A 17,787-nucleotide genomic window follows, 5' to 3' on the forward strand; every position below is an offset into this window, starting at 1 on the left:
TTTTTCCGACGTGGGTTACTAACTCATACCTGGACCTTAATCGTTGTGTCAAATATCGCTGGAAATCAATTGTTCACACATTATAAGAGGAAATAACTACCGGAAGCCCGCGGGCATCCGTATACCGTTCATCCCTCACGTGTGAGCTTTTCGAAAGCGAGATTGGCCATTGCGATACTCATGACTTGCATGTGAAGCGTGGGATGACCCTAGACCGGAAGCACCACGCGGGGTTGAGCGGGTCGAAACGTCCGGTAGCTGCCGGGATGGCCATGGCTTCAAGTTTGGCCACGACCGCCAAGACCCTCGATAGGGTGCTTCGGCCACAATAATGACTAGTGATATCGTTTACAGAAGTTACATCGCTTTCAGTTCATGGCCACGATAGTTTGCCAACCAAAGTTTCGGTCGATTAGAAAGAGACTTGGAAGTGGCAGGCGACTGCAGTGGCATATGCTATTAGTAATCGATCTTGAAGGCAGTTCCCCAGCAACAAACTTGTGGTGGAATGCTGACAATTGAGCAACTCGGCTTGGCCCAATCGACCCTGTCAAAATTATGCGATGACTACTCTGCTACCACGCCAACCTCATGATATGACTATAGAAATCAGGTAGCAAGGCTGCTCGCCATCCAGGCTCAGGTTTAGCTAATTGTGACGGGTCATCGCCTCTAGGTATTTGATGGACTGAATCGCAACGCCAGCGTATGATTCGGTTGCTCCAGAAAGCCTTACTTAGTACTGACAAGATTACCTTAAACCGAGAGAGTACCATTCCATTCATCCGGAGACAATAACTCCTTGTCTGAAGAGTCGTACCCTGAATTTGTCGCACATGTAATGACAAAGTCATGTTGTCGCTTCGCTTTTGTGATCGTTATGCAGTGGGGCGAGATACTATGGGCTGCTTCGGTATGCCGCGGAATTCTGGAATGATTCGCCATCTTGATGCGGAGAAAAAGCTGCCATGGAAAGATATTTTTCCTGATTTTCAGAGTACCAAGTTGGTGATAAGTCAGAAACAGCTCCAGCGTCGCTCGGCGTTAGAGATTCGGAGTACGCGGGGTTGAAGGAGTGGAGTGTCTCAAAAGACCTACATCATCGACACTCAGTATCCGAAGAATCTATCTATTTTCTGGAATGACCCCTCACATTTGCATTGTTTAGAACCCGCGGAGTCGTTTCCGAGAAGCGCCGGAGCAGACGATCCGAAAGCCTTCTAGAACGCTTTCGGATCTGAATTAAGAAAGCTTTGTGCGATTAACGGGCGCTCTCATCGCAGCCTCTTGCGTCGTGGCGGTGTCTAATAAGCTTGGCCTGTACATAACAAAGGCCAGATTTTGATTTGCACACCCGAGCCCGTCTGTTCCCTGAATTCAGGTTTTAGAAGAGGTTCGTCGCGATTTAGCAGCAAACCTTGGACGATGTAGAGCGCTCAGACATGAGAGACTCCGTTCGGATTCGGAAAAAGGCAGCAGACCCTCTTCATATCGCGCTGTGCCCATAGCTCCCAAAACATGGAACTAAATGATCCTTTCTCGTTTTCCGGGGAGAGCGAGGTAACGAACGTCCTCCACAGGTCCCTTAAATCTGGTCCCTTTCGACGTCTCATACCCGGCCACAGGGGACACCGTGCAGCATGATGTTTGTTAAAGTTTCGCCTTCTGTTGATCACTCCATGGCGCTAACAATGGTGTTGCGCCCCGACCCTGGCAACGTCCGACCACTCAACGAACTCTAAACGGAACTAGAGCGGCCGGGCGAGTCAGGGCCGGTGCGGGACGCCCCTTGTCGCAGGTCACCAATTGTCGTTGATGTCGTTTATCAGCAGCTTAGAGCCCTTTCACCTTCAAGCGGGCGGCAAAGAGGAAAGATTTCTGCAGCTGCGAACATACGATCGGCCACGGAAAGCTTGCGTTTACATTTGTGAAGCGATGAGCCTCGCCATGTGGTTCACAGCTCACGTCGAGCAATTGAAGATACGATGAGTAACGCAACGGTTCTGACAGGGGCGTTTCCGCCCCCGCCTGGCGTCACACCGAATTTCGAGGACCCAAGGGACGCCGGGTGGATGTGGAATGTCGTAGGAATGAGTGTCCTGGCAGCGATTGCGACGCTGTTCTTTGGGATCAGGACATATCTGAACTTCACCATGGCGAGACCGTTTCTTCCAGATGATTGTATGTTGTACTTCAATCTTGCTCGGACGAGGTGGGAAAAAAAAAACGCTTAACTGACTGCCAACCCAGGGACTTGCGCTATATCATATGTGAGACTCAATGGTACAGGACTGCGAATTGGCTATACTAACACCCTCAGGCTTTGATAATGATATACGTCTCCACCGTGTTCGTGATGGCGCACTATGGTGAGGGCTATCATGCATGGGAGCTCACGAAAGAATCGTATCAAGAAGTGATGAGAGTAAGTTTGATAAGCCTATTACATCTTCAAGCGACGTGTACATAAACTAATGCAAGGATCTTCAGTGGCTGTACGCCAGCTCCATTGTCTACTGCCCGGCAGCATACTTTACGAAGGTTACTTTACTCTTACTCGAAGCACGAGTCTTTGCCGTGCACGAGCGAGTTTCACGCGGGATCAAGGTCTTCATCGTCACCCTACTTATCTGCTATATCCCAATTCAGATACTCAAGACTGTCATCTGCTTGCCGGTGTCAGCCTTCTGGAACCCCAAGACACCAAATCCGAGATGCTTGAATCAACGCAAAATTTTCATTGCGGATCTGAGCCTGGCGATCATCACAGACTTCTTCATCCTCGTGCTCCCGGTACCGTTGTTATGGCGGTTGCGCATGCCTTTGCGGAAGAAGCTGAAAGTTGCCGCGCTACTTGGAGCTGGAGGTATTGCGACAGCTGTGACTGTCTATCGCATGTATCTCGTCGTTCAATTCCTCGCTTCGACAGATGTCACTGCGGACTTTGTTGTTTTGGACCTTATCACGTAAGATATATCCCTTTTCCCTGTTACCCGCTTGAGAGCTCAACAGTGTGTATCAGAGCACTGGAACTTGTCATCGGCGTCGTTTGTGCTTGTTTACCCTCCACCAACCTCCTCTACGAACGGGTACGAAAGGGAGAAGGAAAGCCGATGGGTCACCTGCCACGGACTGTGGGTGATCTCAAGAAAGGGAGCAGTTCAAGCTCATCTTACTGGCGCAGTATATTGCCGAATAAGCAACTGAGGACTACGCGCACAGCCGTTACCGTAGGAGAACGTACTGCAATAAGTCAAACGGGCCCCGCCAACTTCGATACCGAACTCGCGGTCCTCACTGGTCAGCCGATGGGAATGAGGCCATTGACGGAAGAGACAGTCAGGAAGTCGGAGCAGACTGCCGAAGACTGGACCTACAACCCAAGAGCAAATTCAATGGACGGAAGGAGAGAAGGATGGCTGGCGCAGGGTGGCGAGAGCTCAGCACCAGGGTGTTCAGGGGACAGGGTACCCAACTGGCAAAATCACGATATGGAGGCCAGAAAGTCTTGGGAGGCTGTGTGGGAAAAGGCCATACCTCCGGAGGGGCTATCCTCGATACCTGAAGATGACGGTCCTCCCCGATTGCAGCTAGCAAAACATCCACCACCAGACTGGGAGCACCTAACAAAGTAGACGCGCAGAAGGGATTCCATGGATTACTGCGAAAGATACCCATCCTTAACAAGGAAGGACATAGCGCATCATGGTCGACTTGATGAGGTACATAGGAAAGCCACAGGTGTGTAACGAAATTCGGACTCCGGAGGGCGGTTGTGTAATGAGTAGAGTGTATAAAGCCTAGAGGCAGTGGCCATTTCACACGATGAATACTGAAGAGATAATAATTACTACACACATTATGCAGACAAGCAACGAGTCGAGAGAAAAATATGCAGGGACATTCAGATGAAGCTCGTGAGGGACGGTCTCGATCGACTACCTTACTCTATGTTTGCGACGCGGCAAACAAAACACTATTCCTGAGTCCATGACACTGCAACAAACGCCAGAAATCCAAGCTTGATGAAACTTTCCGATCAAAAATACAAGTCTTGTTATCTGTTGTAGACATAATTGAGTTGATGAGGCAATATAAACTTTCTCAAACGCTGATGCAGCTTCATGTTCTGACTTCTGAAGAGGGAGAGCCCTGGGAACACTTGCTTTCAATGCGAACAAACATCGACTTTCATGAAAAAAACATTCCTCTCCCGGAAATCGATAAAGACTTGGCTTCTATGTGTCGTTGCAAATTCAATTTGAAGTCGTCTTAAAGTTGAGCAAGTTTTCTGTTTTGGAACTCGATCATCCCTATAAGCTCCGGATGGCTGCACCTTATCTAGCGGGGACTTTACTGAAGTGGGGCTAATCCTTGGGCCGATGGTATAATACCTAAGCCAAGTGAGTTGCTATGAGAGTAAAGACTAAGATCGTATTACCAAGTGCTCGAATAGAAAAAAAAGGAGTCGGCCTAAGAAATTTAATGATTGCAGTTCTAATACTCAATTCCCGATGAATGAAAGACTTCTAGCCATTTGGAAGCCATCTGATTCCTTTCACAGATGTTCAGCGCAAGTTAGAAATTTTCAAGTGAAGACATGTTCTGATGAGCAAAATTACCAGTGAGGTAATGATATGAGTTCATGTCAGATAGAATATTGGTCGAAACTCCCCATAGGGGCAAATGATGATAACCGAGGCTCCTTCACGTTTCCCAATTGAGTATTGAAAGTTGAGATGTATCCGTACATAGCCAGGTTATTACATGCACTGACTGCACGTGGGCAGCTGCCACTGCGCTTGAATTCGGAAAGAGCCGGCGACAAACACTTGGGCCATCAAGGTAGAATCATTTAGAAAGCGATTGGTGCGGAATTAAACGATCCATGAACAGATATAGTAAAGAGCTTGCTGATCTGGGGACGTTTGCGGGAGCTAGATAGACGATTCGACAACGGCCGATATCTCGCACAAACGTAATCTCTTGACGCCATCTATCAAATGGTACACAATTAATCTTTTCGAGAAGGTGAGGAGACACAGAAAGACCAGAATGACGCCGTGACTTGGCGCTGCATGGTGGTGATGCCGGTACAATCTGCGGGAGTGTTACAACGGTGCGCTTGGCAAGACTGCGGAAGGCGCCAGATACGATGCGCCAAGAAGCTTACAACGCCTCCTTTAAGGGTGTTTGCCCGTATGGCAGTGCCTGTTGCCAAGTCCGGGCGGGTATGTAAGTAAATTTGCGGCGAAGGATGGTGGACTGCCGGGCCGGGGCCTCGGAGCCGCTGATTCGTGCGTCCAAGTACCGTGCGGGCCTGGTCCGGTAGACACCTGCTTCTTTGGGCAGTAGTGCTCCGCATCGCGACATTGAAGCTCGTTGCTCCCACCTTCCAACCGCTGTTTCTTGACCTTCTGTTTCTAGCAGGACAAAGAACAATAATCATGTTTTTGACTCGTAAAGCGGTGGAGAGATACCGCGAAGCCCGACAAAAGAATTGAGGGGAAGGAGAACGCCAAGTTGTGATGGGAGGAAGATAAAAGAATCGCGTCGTCGCCCGTTCGATCAGCAGAAGATCTTGCTCTGCACCTCTCCGCTCTTTAGGTTGTGAAGTGATCATCGTGGTTCAACCGTCAATCACCCCTGCCTAAGACAACTCCCAGGACCCCTCCTGAACCACTCAAGATGAAGGCAATTACCTTGGCAACCTTGGCCGTGTCGGCGCTCCTCTCTGGAGCTTCGGCCAAGGAGATCGCACCTAGTGAACTCGTCTCTGAGATTTACGACAGCGGTGTCATTCACAAGGACCTCATGGCCCGTAAGAAGGTATTTGATACCGGTGGCTTTGCTTACAGCACTTGATCTAACCTTCGCAACTCATAGGCGTCATGGGATCGCCAAAGAGAGGCCGGAGAGATGGAGTCGACCAAGTACACGAGCCGCCTCGCGGAGGAGGGCCCCGTTTCTTGCGTAAATGGTGTTGCCGAGGTCATCCCTGGCGATGCCAACAACACTTTCAAGTGCAACAAGGTCGACTTCTACGACTTCAAGAGCCACTCCGACCTTGGCTCTACCGCCGGCGAGGGATCCTCTTCTTGGGGTTGGACCAGCCCCGACGGTCGCGAGTTTGCCATTATTGCTCAGGCTGATGGTGCCGCCTTTGCTGAGATCACATCTGCGGGCAAGCTCGTCTACCTCGGTCGCCTCCCGCAGTACTCTACCCAGTCTATCTGGCGTGAGCTCCGCGGATACAAGAACTACGTCGTCATCGGCAGTGAGGCCTCCCGCCATGGTGTCCAGATCTTCGATCTGACCAAGGTAAGCTCATCAACATCATCGTGCCTCAAGTCTCTAAAATACTAACCGTTGGGGATAGCTGTTGGACATTGACCCCGCCAGCCCGGTCACCTTCAGCAACTCCCGTGACCTTACCGGTTACTGGAACGGCCTTCCCGCCGGTTCCACCCACAACATCGTCATCAACGAGGAGAAGCAGTACGCCGTTGCTGTCGGCGCCCAGCCTCGTTCCAGCGCCTGCCGCTCCGGTCTGATCTTCATTGACCTCAGCGACCCCGCCAATCCTACCTCCCCGGGTTGTGCCGCTGGTGACGGTTACGTCCACGATGCTCAGTGCCTCGTCTACCGTGGCCCTGACGAGAAGTACTTTGGCCGTGATATCTGCTATGGTTACAACGAGGACACTTTGACCATCTACGATGTCACCAACAAGAATGAGACCAACATCATTTCTCGCACCTCTTACGAGGGTGCCAGCTGTACGTCGACTTGCTTTGTCCCTCATTGAAATCATGAACTAAGACTGATTGTACATATAGACACCCACCAGGGTTGGGTCACCAACACCGAGTGGCAGGAGTACCTCGTCCTCGACGACGAGTACGATGAGGTTGATGCTACCGGCCCTGCTGCTAGCGGTTACCCCATCACCTACTTCTGGGATATTAGATCTCTTGAGGCTCCTAAGCAGACTGGCTACTACCGCAGCGAGGCTTACGGCATTGACCACAACCAGTTCGTCATCGACGGCCTTGCCTTCCAGAGCCACTACGGTGCCGGTCTCCGCATTCTCGACGTCTCCTCTCTCCCTGATGACCCCACCGGAGGCGGCGTTTCCGAGGTTGGATTCTTCGACATCTACCCCGAGAACGACAACGAACCCCTTGGCGGATCCATTGACTTCGTCGGCACCTGGTCTCACTACCCTTACTTTAAGAGTGGCCACATTCTGATCAACACGATCGAGCGTGGCGCTTTCGTTGTGAAGCGCTCTGCTTGAAGGATTCAATTCTGAGGTTGAAATATACCTGCGTGTTTCCATGTTTGTCAGAAGGTCATCTCTAAAGCAGTCCGCTGATTGAAGATGTATGAGTAGGACAACTCAGCTTTAATGATAATGATGGAATAACCTCGAGGCAATGACATACATCTCTGAATTCGAGCAAGTGAAACTGCAATACCAGCGTCTCTCAGGTTCTCAACTCATAGCCGAGTTATTACAGTGAAGTATTCAGTCACTAATTGTGGACACTGAGCAGCATTACCTCGCTAAGGGACCTGAACTGGAGACATTGCACTTTGAAGTGAAGAAATTTTGTTCTTCACCACAACCGATACCTGCGCGTTTGAATCCATATTCTATATTCATGAATTGTCCATCACGCCATGTTTTGAAATAAGATCTACCTACATTATAGAACATGTTGTATCATTAAGCATTTGGCGCAATAACGCCTATATTCTCCCCGAAACCTTGTTTTTAATCAAGGTCACCTGACCTTGTGATGCTTGAAGGTCTCAACAAGAAGGACACTCTCATTCTTATTATGACTCTATTGCCCACACCGGTATACTCAATCCACTACCATACGAAATGGATTATTGTCAAGAGGGGCTCATAATTGGGAATCACTAACTTCAGTCTCTCTTCGGCCGGCCAAAAGGTCCGAGAGCCGCTATTCTGTCTTAGTCTGATGTGACCGTAGCAACACTGCCTTTTAGAGTTGCGACTACGAAACGCCACGAGTCATCAGTCAGCGCCAGATCAACGTCTGCGCGACCAGAGCGTTCCCCAACAGCACCTCTTTGGGTCTAGTTGACATTACGGACAAGCGTTTTCTCGACCCCGACGCGCTCGACACTTCAATTTCGGCATTTCGAAGTCTCATCTAAGAATGCTAAACTTCATGTCTCCCCAAACCTACTGTAGGGAAACGCGCCTGCATGTGGCTAAATGAGACGACAGCTTGAAAACCCCGCCAACTTCATGTATCCAAAGCCTGCCGACGACATTCACGCATCTCCCATGGGCGACCGCCCAACAAAAGCCTCGCCTCGATAGATGATCACTGTTCGACGTATGCGTCGGCGGACGGACGCGCGCCCTTAAGCATGGCGATCGGTCAACTGGACAGCATCCTGAGACGCGATGACAAATTCCTGAAGGAGATGTGGACTTGGTTCGGTGTTGGAGCTCTCGTCATACTGTTGCGGTTTTTCGTGAGAATCCGCATGGTTGGCCCCAGAGGTCTCAAGGGAGACGACTACACAATGCTTGTTGTAAGCCGGAAACGAGCATGCATTTGTCAATGGCGTGACGTTGCGCTAATATTTCATGTGGATAGACTTTGTTCTTATACACGATCTGTTTTGTGATGGTCGACCTAGTGTGTGAGTATCACCTCTGATAATGAGCATTCAAGGGATGAAGATGATTTGGCGGTACTGATATGTGTAAACCTAGACCGATATGGCACGAACGTGGATCTCACCGCTGCCCAAATCAGCACCCTCTCCGATGAAGAAGTGGCACGACTTGTACAAGGTTCCAAGTTCCAACAAGTAGCTTGGTATTCATACACCGCATACTTATGGTCTATGAAAGCGACCCTGTTATTTTTCTAGTATTTCGCTCTCCTGGTCCTTCCGAAAGACAGAGACTGACAGTTCTGAAGTAAGCGAATGACGTTCGATTTGTGGCAGAGTGCGAGAGTTCTGAAACACCTGGCCTGGTTTACGATTTTATCATACCTGGTTGTAGTCGGAACGATAAGCTTTAGCTGCATGCCGTGAGTGATAGACTCCCAAGTTCCACTGGAAATTTGGGCTAACGGCATCCTACAGGTTTTCAGATAATTGGGGAGTGAGGCCCCTACCCAGTGAGAAGTGTGTTTTCAAAGCCCAAAATCTACTGGTCTCGACATTTCTCAGTAAGTCTAATAGAGAGTCTAGTTGGATAACTCAGTGCTCCAAGCTGACCAGAGACAAGATGTTGTGACCGATGCAGCCATTCTTTGTCTGCCGCTGCCGGTTCTGAAGGAAATCAGGGTACCTTTCTACAAGAAGATATTCATAGCAGTACTAATATGCTCCGGTTTATTCGTCATCGCGGCCGCGATCATGCGAGTTGCGGTAACTTTGGGATCAGAACCTTCAACAATTACGGTAAACCGATGGGGAGTCCGAGAATGCGAAGTTGGTCTGATTGCTGTCAACGCACCCATTCTACGTCCTTTATTCTCCCGGAGGTTTTGGCAGTGGCATTACCGACCGCCGGCTCGCCCGTCAAATCCTATGGAAAGTGCAAGAAGGAGCCGAACAACAGTTGGCGGCCACAGACGGAGAGTCATTAAAGAAGACTCACTTCTTGGGTGGGTGAATTCTACTACTTCAAGAATAGGAACCATTGTGGGAGGGACTCGAGATCATGGGAACGCGAGGGACGTGGAATTAGGGGATGCGTCCAGTGAACAGGAGTTGGAGCCTCTTGACAAGGGTGAGGATAATGAGAGCCGGAGTTCCCATATCCCCGCCGGACGACGAGACAGCGAGAGATGATTGAGTTTACACGAACACATCGGCTTTGACTCAAGACGAACACTTGAAGAGGAAAGCAGCACATTCAGGATTTATTTGGTGTTAATGAAAAGCAAGTCTTAAAAGAATACCCAGCGGTGTAGTAGCACAATAGAGTTGGTGGCTTACACTTGTGTAACTAAGGTCATTCGGGGTCATGCCAGATCCACCAGAGCTCAACAAAGTCAGAAAGGAGAACAGTAAGCCGAAACGCCGCCTTGCAAAACCAAACTCCAGGCTCTCAACCTAGCACCAGCTCACAGCAATTTTGCAGAATGCGGTCAGGGAATCCGACCAGCCAATTACTCGAGTCCATCCGAGTCTCACTTGCCCATTTACTGCAGCAAACATCTTACTCTCTGTCTCCCTGTCTAAGCTCCATTATCGATTCTCCGGGCCGTCCACAATATTCACGATCGCTTTTCTCGGGACATTTACTCAGTCAGTCTGGCCAGTATACTTGGCTTTCAGTCATTCTCAGGTCTCGTAACGTCAAGAAAGCATCCGGAAATTCAGAGACTCGAATCTTACAATACTGACATGGTTGTTGTTCACTTTATGATGCTCTTCCTCATCTTGGTCAGCCTCTCGATACCGCATTCGCAAGCTCGGACAGCTATGGGTAGCCAGCTGAATTTCACAAAAAACACTTGGGGCTCTCGGGAAGCTCTTCAGTGACGGTCGATACGGGAGTTGATTGACTACGCTCGACGCCCTCTTGAGAGGCATTCTCGGGTTCAGTGTCCGTGGCGGGATGGTGCAAAGGCCACAGGAGGATTCTGCTTGGATAGACTGGACCTAGGAGCCGAAGCTGCTCATCTAGGTCAGTTGCTTGGGTCTCACTCACAGCAGTCATGACTTCGTGAAGGAAGTCATCCTCATAATACGCGAAGTCGTTCTCGGCCTGCACAATCGGGTAGATCAGAGCATCGATGCCGGCATTGACGCGAGCGTTGACGTCTTGAGCACGAAGCGGACAAGGGGTATCGGCTTCGTCATTGCTACTGGCATTAACGTCTCGAACACGACAGGGACGAGGAGCACCAAACTCGTTATGGCTGGTAGCATCCTGGCCACCGCTGACAGTCTCCGAATCTTCCAGCCAGCCAAGCACAACGCCTCGGTTTAACAAGGGGTCTTGTGGCTGGACAAGCACCCTGTGTGGTGGTACGGGAGGCGGCGCATTTGCGATGGGGCCGAGCAAGAAGTCAATGGAATCTTCTTCGTCCCACTGAGAAACGCCAGCAGCGCTAGTGGGATTCTCAATGACCGTAGGGACATCATCAGTGTCGAGATCGATCACGTCAGAAAGCTCGTGCTCGAGGTAAGCGATCGAATTCGGCGAAGGAAAGAAGAGCTGACGAGGCTCGACAATGGGTAGGAAGGGAACCACAGGAGTGCCAAATGCGCTCTCGTCGAAGAGAGGACCGAGAGATGGAGGCGAGTCCGGTCGCAATCTGGTTTGTTGTCTTCTGGTATACTCGATGTCTCTGGGCTCAGTCGGCTTTTTGTTACCTCGAGCACGCAGTGGAGATGGACGCTTGAATTTGCGGCTAGCATCAGCCTTGGATCGCTTGATGATGCTCAGAGGCGCGGGGACCATAGATGGGTCAACAAAGCCGTTGTGCTTTGTTAAAGGAAGGGCCATAGGCAAAGTCGGTTGATTGGAAGGTCCATTTCCGCGGTTGTTGACTTCCTCATTTATGGTGAACAATGGCTTTGCCTCAACGTTGGGGTGTATAGGTTGGCTTCCGTGAATGATTGGCTTGCTCTTCGCCGGGATTTGCAGTGGCAGAGGCTCTTGAGATGCAATGAAAAAGTCCCTTTCACGGTAGTCCCAAGCAAGTCCCTCCCGACTGTGTCCAAGTTTGAGGCTAGACAGAAACTCGTCAATATCTCCAATCACTTCTGTGATGAGCTCAGGCCTCTGATGCTCTTCCTGCGCTTCAGCACAGACCGATGAGACACTGAAGGACCCGGAATGGCTGCAATAAAGCTCTCTGGGAACATGAGATGGAATGGGGTGGTGGATGTTATCGACATCCCTGACAAGTGTGATGACCGAGATGTTGTCGTAATCTCCGTAGGAAGTTTCCGAGGTCTGCTGTGGGAAGTCAAGCTCGTATTCTGATTGAGAACCAATAGAAAGCTGGAAGAGTCTTGTAGGCTTGAGCAAGCCATCTGCGGTCCTGTTGCGACTTCTATGGCCGAAAAGGGGACGAGAGGGTCGAGAGGGAAGTTTTTCAAGAGGACTCAAGAGACTTTTAGAGGCCCATTCTGCTTGAATTCCATAAGTATCAATACTTGTCGCAGTAGAAGAAAAGGAAAGCAAACCTGGGCTTGGGGATCTCCGTCGCGATTCCTCAACGCTTGAGGTATCCGAGAGACCAGTCTCAGAGAGCTCAGACAATCTCTAATTGCCTTCAGCGTCTAGGAACTGATTGAAAGAGGTGTATTCCGGGAACACATTGCTAGCATTCGCGAGATGCTAAGTTCTGGGCACGTTTTCGTTGCACTCTGCAATAGAGCGAGTGTCTACGTCACTGTTGACATCAATTGCCTTGGCCATTTGCGAGAAATTTGCCATCGTGAAGCTGGCATAGATCGAAGGTCGACGCAAAGGCCCTATTGTAATTACTTGACGCGTAAAAGTAATGGATCGAGACGCGTTGGACAAGAGATGACTGCTATCGACCAAAAGCTGGCCGCAGTCCCATTGATAGGAGCTTGAGTCTTCGCACATTTTTGGCGTTGGGTGAGGGTTCCTGAACAACAACGCAAGGACTTGCTGAACAACACAACTAAATGGCATCTTCAATGACTTGTATCACTGAAAGCCATCAAGGTCAGTCAGGAGAAGAAGTAGTGATCCTCATTTGCTTGGGATCTGACGAAACGCAGCCAATAAAGCTGGTGGAAGATGCCAAGTTGCGAGAAGATGCTTACCTGACTATATCTGACGAGTATGGGCTTCACGATCATTGGTGAGTTGATGATATCTTCCCGCTCGGCTCTGGAGAGAAAAGGGACCGGCGCACTAGAATGGGATGCGGCAAGTAAGTAGCCAGGTGCATGCAAGAGCCATCAATCCAGAATGGAAGAAGAGTTGTTTAATCACAAATGTGGTCAAGCTAGGTTGATTTCCTTGCCACGGCGGGAAAAGTGTGCGAAGGGCAAAGGATCTGCGGAATGTTGCGCAAAGTCGCAGAATTTCGCGGAAAGTCTTGCGGTGATGAGGAAGAAAAAGGGAGGTCAATACGGCGAGGAGTGAAAGGAAGTTTAAGTAGTCGAAGGACCGTCCGAAGGGCGGTAGGTCGTCCCATGTTGATGCGGCGAGGTATCTCGAAGCATCAGTCACTGGACCAGTCCCGAGGACCCACTACGAAGCTTCACCTGGCCATCTAAATTACCCAAAGAGGACTCATCTTAGACTTCACCTTTCCGAAAGGGGAAATCGTCACTCGACGGACCTTTCGTTTGGCCCCAGGATTTTGGTGGATCTCTCCCGTTGTGAATTCAGCACTCGGTAACACCTGGAGCTTACACCTACTGTCAGCTTCACAGACGGAAGTTTCAACCACAAAGCCCGGTATCTACGTCAGATTGTTGAAAGGGCCCAGGTATCCTCTGACAAGGACCGCAAGGTCAAGGACACTGGTTTGACATTACTTTGGGGTTTTGGAGAGATGGTATTGCTCGTTGTACTTTAAGATGGGAAGCACACAGACCGATGTTGACAATACTATTAATGAATTCCCTTTTCGGCGACCTTGCGAACCACACGACCTGAAGGCAGCGGCTTGTATGACAACTCGGCTTTGGCGGTTGCTCCCTTGCCCATGGTCCATTTCTTTATGCTTCAACACCCTGAGCAGGCATAGAATCTTGGTTCAAGCCGTAAAGTCCTAAGATAGATTCGTTCCAGACAAATCTTCATACTTTCATCGTCTCTTCTCAGGCTAGAAAGTATCTGACTATTACTGGATCATGTCCGCAGGCTCACAGTCAGTGATAGTCGGGCTGGATATTGAGGAAGTGGAGCTAATTACCTTGTTATTGGATACCTACGCCAAATAGATCTAGGTACAAAGTCGTATGTATATTCCCAAACGCCAGAATATCGATTCTCAAATCTACAAAGTTCAGTCTGGGAGGATTTAAGAAATAGACTCGAGGCATGTTCATCTCATGCATTGTTGAGTTCGCCTCGGACTGTTGGATCTTTCTTGTTCCCACCCCTGTCTTTCGTGCCATCTCGCTAGTACAAATTTGTCGCATCCGGGGTCAAACTGTGAGCTTACGCCCAGTTATCGGGCCCACGCAGCAACTTGGTATGCGTCGATAGCGTGGAAGGGACCCAGGGCAAGCTGAACCTTTCCTCGCTGCTCGTTGGTCCCGAATAAGAGCGCCTCCTCCTGGTAATGCAGTGTGAGCCCATCAGCTGCCGAGCCTCCCAGAGCGTACAACCGGCCCTCAATGCATTCATGCAGGTTTCTGGTAGGGTACCAGCATGCCCTGGCATGAAGAACCCATGTAGCCTTAAGTTGCTGCCTGCTGTTTTCACGATCCAGGGAAGAAAATCCTTCTCATCTGCAGTCAGCATTCATGTGGGAGCAACGCTCAAGAGTTCGTTAGATGTGGGCCTCCCTACAATATAACTGATTGTCAATCACCCACACATTTGAAGTAATAATCAATTGAGCGGCTCTTTCATCCTGGCATCAGCTCTTACGCACTTGCTGCCACACCAACAAACTCGTTGACGATGTCGGACCAAGCCGATGCTCCGGTCTTTGGCGCTTTCAGTTCACTGCTAGGTTACGTTGGGGGACAAGCTGCCACCAGCGCGATCTTCGAGAGGTTTCTTTGGCCTCAGCGGAATTTCTCATCGTTTTCCATCTACGACATGCCGCGACTGGCATGTTTGTACTCTATGGCAGGCCCTATTGGGTCAATTGCTCTCGAGGTTATCGACACTGCATATAAGAATGGACTCTTTAGCGGTGCTGTACAGGGTCATATGCTTGGAACACACTTTTACCGCGACCTTGAATGGACCTATATTTTGCACGCCCGCGGAGGAGAATCTGAGAGGGAATCGCAAATCCGAAACTGCCTTTGGGTCCAGGCCCTACTCAACATGCCTCTCCCAACCATCAAAGAGCCCTCAATCCGACAACCAAATGACACCGAGAGCGGCAACGTCACTGAAGAAAAAGCGAAACCAGTGCGCGCAAGAGTTGCCGTTAGCCACTTAGTGCTCTCAAAAGCTACAGATGAAGACCTTGGTAACTCCAAGGTCCCTTTCATTTCGGAAGAGATCAAGCGTGTTGACTTGCTCTGCTTGGTGGAGATTATTCTAACCGAGTGTGTTGGCATCGGCATCATGATTTGCGTAGCCACAATCACTCGCTCGCTGTGGAGCATCATCTTCATTATGCCGCTCATCCTTCGAATTATCGGCACCTTATTCGCTCTTGAACGTGAGGGACTAACGCCCTTCCCGGACGCAATTGACGATGAACAGACACGGGACTGGGAGATCAATTGCCCGGCAATCGAAGGAAAATTCATGTTAATCACCGGCCCGCCCTCTATCGTCAACCAATTCTTTCGCCATTACGGACATCCTGTGAGAAATCGATTCCGCGAGGTTATCCAGCTAGCTGTCGTCATTGCCTTTGGGACTTATTTCCCAGTGGGGCTCCTTTGTCAAGTCACCTGGATGCCCGTTTTTGTACAGTACATCTGGACAGTTTGGCAAGTCTGGCAAGTCTTGGTCATGCATTTCGATCGATATACCCAAAGAGGGACCAGCCGCACGACTACAGATGCCGCTATCGCAGCGAAGTTATTCAAGAGTTTCCAAACTGGTGACTCTGACAGAGTTTTCGCAAGCGATATCTTGTTTGGGCAGAGGAGAAACGGACCTGCTGTTGTAAAAGCCAGTTTATCATTGACAGTGGCGGATAGCTATGCAGACGGAAAGAAAGTTTTGAAGAGCAAGATTCGGAAATGAAGGAAGGAAGGAATGATTTGCAATGTTTCACAATGTTCGTTAATATTTTCTTTTGCTAGAAGTTGTTTTGCAGACTCGCTTCCTCTCAACCGTGAAATGCGAATGTGACTTCTCAGAGTACAGGGCTTAGAGCTAGCAAAGGGGCGATCAAAGAAAGGGACTTTTTCAGCTGCGTACAAAGCCGTGATTTATTAAATGCACAAAATTACTCTTGCAATATCTAAACTGCACCAAGGCTCGCATTCTGAGGCAAAAGTCCACAAACATCAACGAAACAATGAAAATGGTCGATCTCAAGGACGAATGAAAATGCGCCGCAAGATTCCGACTCGCAGCCGCCACACTATCGCTGGGTTACAGGTGATGACTGAGAGCCTTAGGACTTTCTTGGCTGTCGTATTGTCACACAGCACATGCAGTTGCGAGGCCTGAATCCCACATCAAAGTTCGATGTGATATGGACCTCACTAAGAGATGAAGAAAAAGTCACAACTGAGTAAGCTAGTCAGTATTTGAAACCTCTTGTGAGAGACCTGTAAGCTGGTAACTTACTCGACAGCTTTGACAAGGGAACATAAGGCGCAATGACCCTAGTCCACTGCAGTACACATGATGTTACATGACCTTGAGGCTCTTTTCATATAAGGTAGGTTGCATCAATCAAGAAGATTTTGCCTTGTGATTGAATTCGTGGGGGGCTTGGTGGTCATCCTTGTTGTTATCTCCATGTCGATCGCCAATAACTTCACCATTGCATGCCTGGATGTTCAGCTTCGTTGTTGTATGATGTTCCGAATTGCCTTCAAGTAGTATCGGCTGAGAAGCGATAAAGTCGTCTTGGTTCTGCATGTCGTAGTGCATTTGCTGGATAATATCCTCCTCCAAGTACTCCAAAAGACCCTTGACACCAATATGGGACCAATACGGGCTGTCTCTTCCCGCGGAAAGTCGGTATTATCGAAAGCCTCGCAGTCAAGACCGTCCTCATACTCGACAATATCTGACTCTTGGTATTTGTTCATCATGTTGCGACGTTCTTTGAGCCTACTCGAGGCACCCAAGGTGCACAAAGTCGCTTCTCCTGCTCCATTCTCATCAGAGATATCTACTGGCCATGAGTCTATAAAGGCTGTTTGCACACTAGAGGTGGAGAGGCTGAAATCCACTTCGAAGAATTCATCTGATGCCTCCACGAATTTGTCAAGGAAATACCTCATTGACAGCGACTCAGGGTAGTGTGGAGTGACATTGACCAAAGTGCAGCCGGAATCGTCTTCAGCTACCAGGTGACCAAACAAGATCTCTTCGCACATGATCGGAAAGAAGTCGAAGTATGAAACATAGTCAATCTCTTGTCCTTCTCCACTCTCCGTGGAAGAAATCACAGAATCACCGTCACTGGACCAGTCTCAGTCACTCCCGGCGTATTCTGAGTCGGTTCTTTCAGCGTTTGTACACCCAGAAATCATCCTTCGATGGGAGACGATCAAGGAGTAGGCACCGACCGTACTCTTGGGGGAACTGGCTTCCTGGACGTATTCACCCCTAGAGAACGTGTGCCTTGGCCAGGTGAGACTCGATAAGCTTGAAAGATCTTTCTGCCGAATCCACAGAAGGGGGTCTCATGATCGAGATAAGCTGCGAAGGCGCTTGTTCGGGCAAAGCTGAGTCCAAGTTGGGCTGTAGTGGTTCGGATTGATGTGGCTTTATGGATGATACCACTGTGCGGAAGTGATCATGTACTACAAGTTGGACGAGCTGGTGCAACCCTATTCGCAAACGGCCAATGACCATGTTCAGCCAGAGCTGAGACAATGGAGCCTTTGTTCGTGGAGTCTATGTGAAAGAGTCTGCCAGTTCTTTCATCATACTTGTGACGGAGTGTCTTCTTT

General features: G+C 49.6%; 6 protein-coding genes across 6 annotated transcripts; 4 read left to right on the forward strand and 2 right to left on the reverse strand.

Moving 5' to 3' along the window:
* Positions 1-1,985: 1,985 nt before the first annotated feature.
* CTAM01_08981 (uncharacterized protein) lies at positions 1,986-3,635 on the forward strand (the record flags this gene model as incomplete). Its single annotated transcript, XM_060525001.1, has 5 exons — positions 1,986-2,181; positions 2,251-2,270; positions 2,321-2,425; positions 2,491-2,966; positions 3,023-3,635. The coding sequence occupies 5 exons, from the start codon at positions 1,986-1,988 to the stop codon at positions 3,633-3,635; spliced, it is 1,410 nt and encodes a 469-aa protein (XP_060380441.1).
* A 2,053-nt stretch (positions 3,636-5,688) lies between these two features.
* On the forward strand, positions 5,689-7,300 carry CTAM01_08982 (uncharacterized protein; the record flags this gene model as incomplete). The annotated part of the gene is made up of 4 exons (XM_060525002.1): positions 5,689-5,829; positions 5,887-6,321; positions 6,380-6,779; positions 6,840-7,300. 4 exons carry the CDS (start codon positions 5,689-5,691, stop codon positions 7,298-7,300), a joined length of 1,437 nt encoding a protein of 478 aa, XP_060380442.1.
* A 1,112-nt stretch (positions 7,301-8,412) lies between these two features.
* Positions 8,413-8,866, forward strand: CTAM01_08983 (uncharacterized protein; the record flags this gene model as incomplete). Its single annotated transcript, XM_060525003.1, has 2 exons — positions 8,413-8,580; positions 8,765-8,866. 2 exons carry the CDS (start codon positions 8,413-8,415, stop codon positions 8,864-8,866), a joined length of 270 nt encoding a protein of 89 aa, XP_060380443.1.
* A 1,647-nt stretch (positions 8,867-10,513) lies between these two features.
* CTAM01_08984 (uncharacterized protein) lies at positions 10,514-12,463 on the reverse strand (the record flags this gene model as incomplete). The annotated part of the gene is made up of 2 exons (XM_060525004.1): positions 10,514-12,153; positions 12,421-12,463. 2 exons carry the CDS (start codon positions 12,461-12,463, stop codon positions 10,514-10,516), a joined length of 1,683 nt encoding a protein of 560 aa, XP_060380444.1.
* A 2,178-nt stretch (positions 12,464-14,641) lies between these two features.
* CTAM01_08985 (uncharacterized protein) lies at positions 14,642-15,895 on the forward strand (the record flags this gene model as incomplete). Its single annotated transcript, XM_060525005.1, has 1 exon — positions 14,642-15,895. The coding sequence occupies one exon, from the start codon at positions 14,642-14,644 to the stop codon at positions 15,893-15,895; it is 1,254 nt and encodes a 417-aa protein (XP_060380445.1).
* Positions 15,896-16,555: 660 nt separating this feature from the next.
* CTAM01_08986 (uncharacterized protein) lies at positions 16,556-17,208 on the reverse strand (the record flags this gene model as incomplete). Its single annotated transcript, XM_060525006.1, has 2 exons — positions 16,556-16,829; positions 16,886-17,208. The coding sequence occupies 2 exons, from the start codon at positions 17,206-17,208 to the stop codon at positions 16,556-16,558; spliced, it is 597 nt and encodes a 198-aa protein (XP_060380446.1).
* Between the last annotated feature and the right edge of the window lie 579 nt (positions 17,209-17,787).

The sequence above is a fragment of the Colletotrichum tamarilloi genome (assembly GCF_030869305.1).
Source record: "Colletotrichum tamarilloi strain Tom-12 chromosome Unknown Scaffold_33.1, whole genome shotgun sequence".
In the NCBI taxonomy this organism is placed as follows: Eukaryota; Fungi; Ascomycota; class Sordariomycetes; order Glomerellales; family Glomerellaceae; genus Colletotrichum; species Colletotrichum tamarilloi.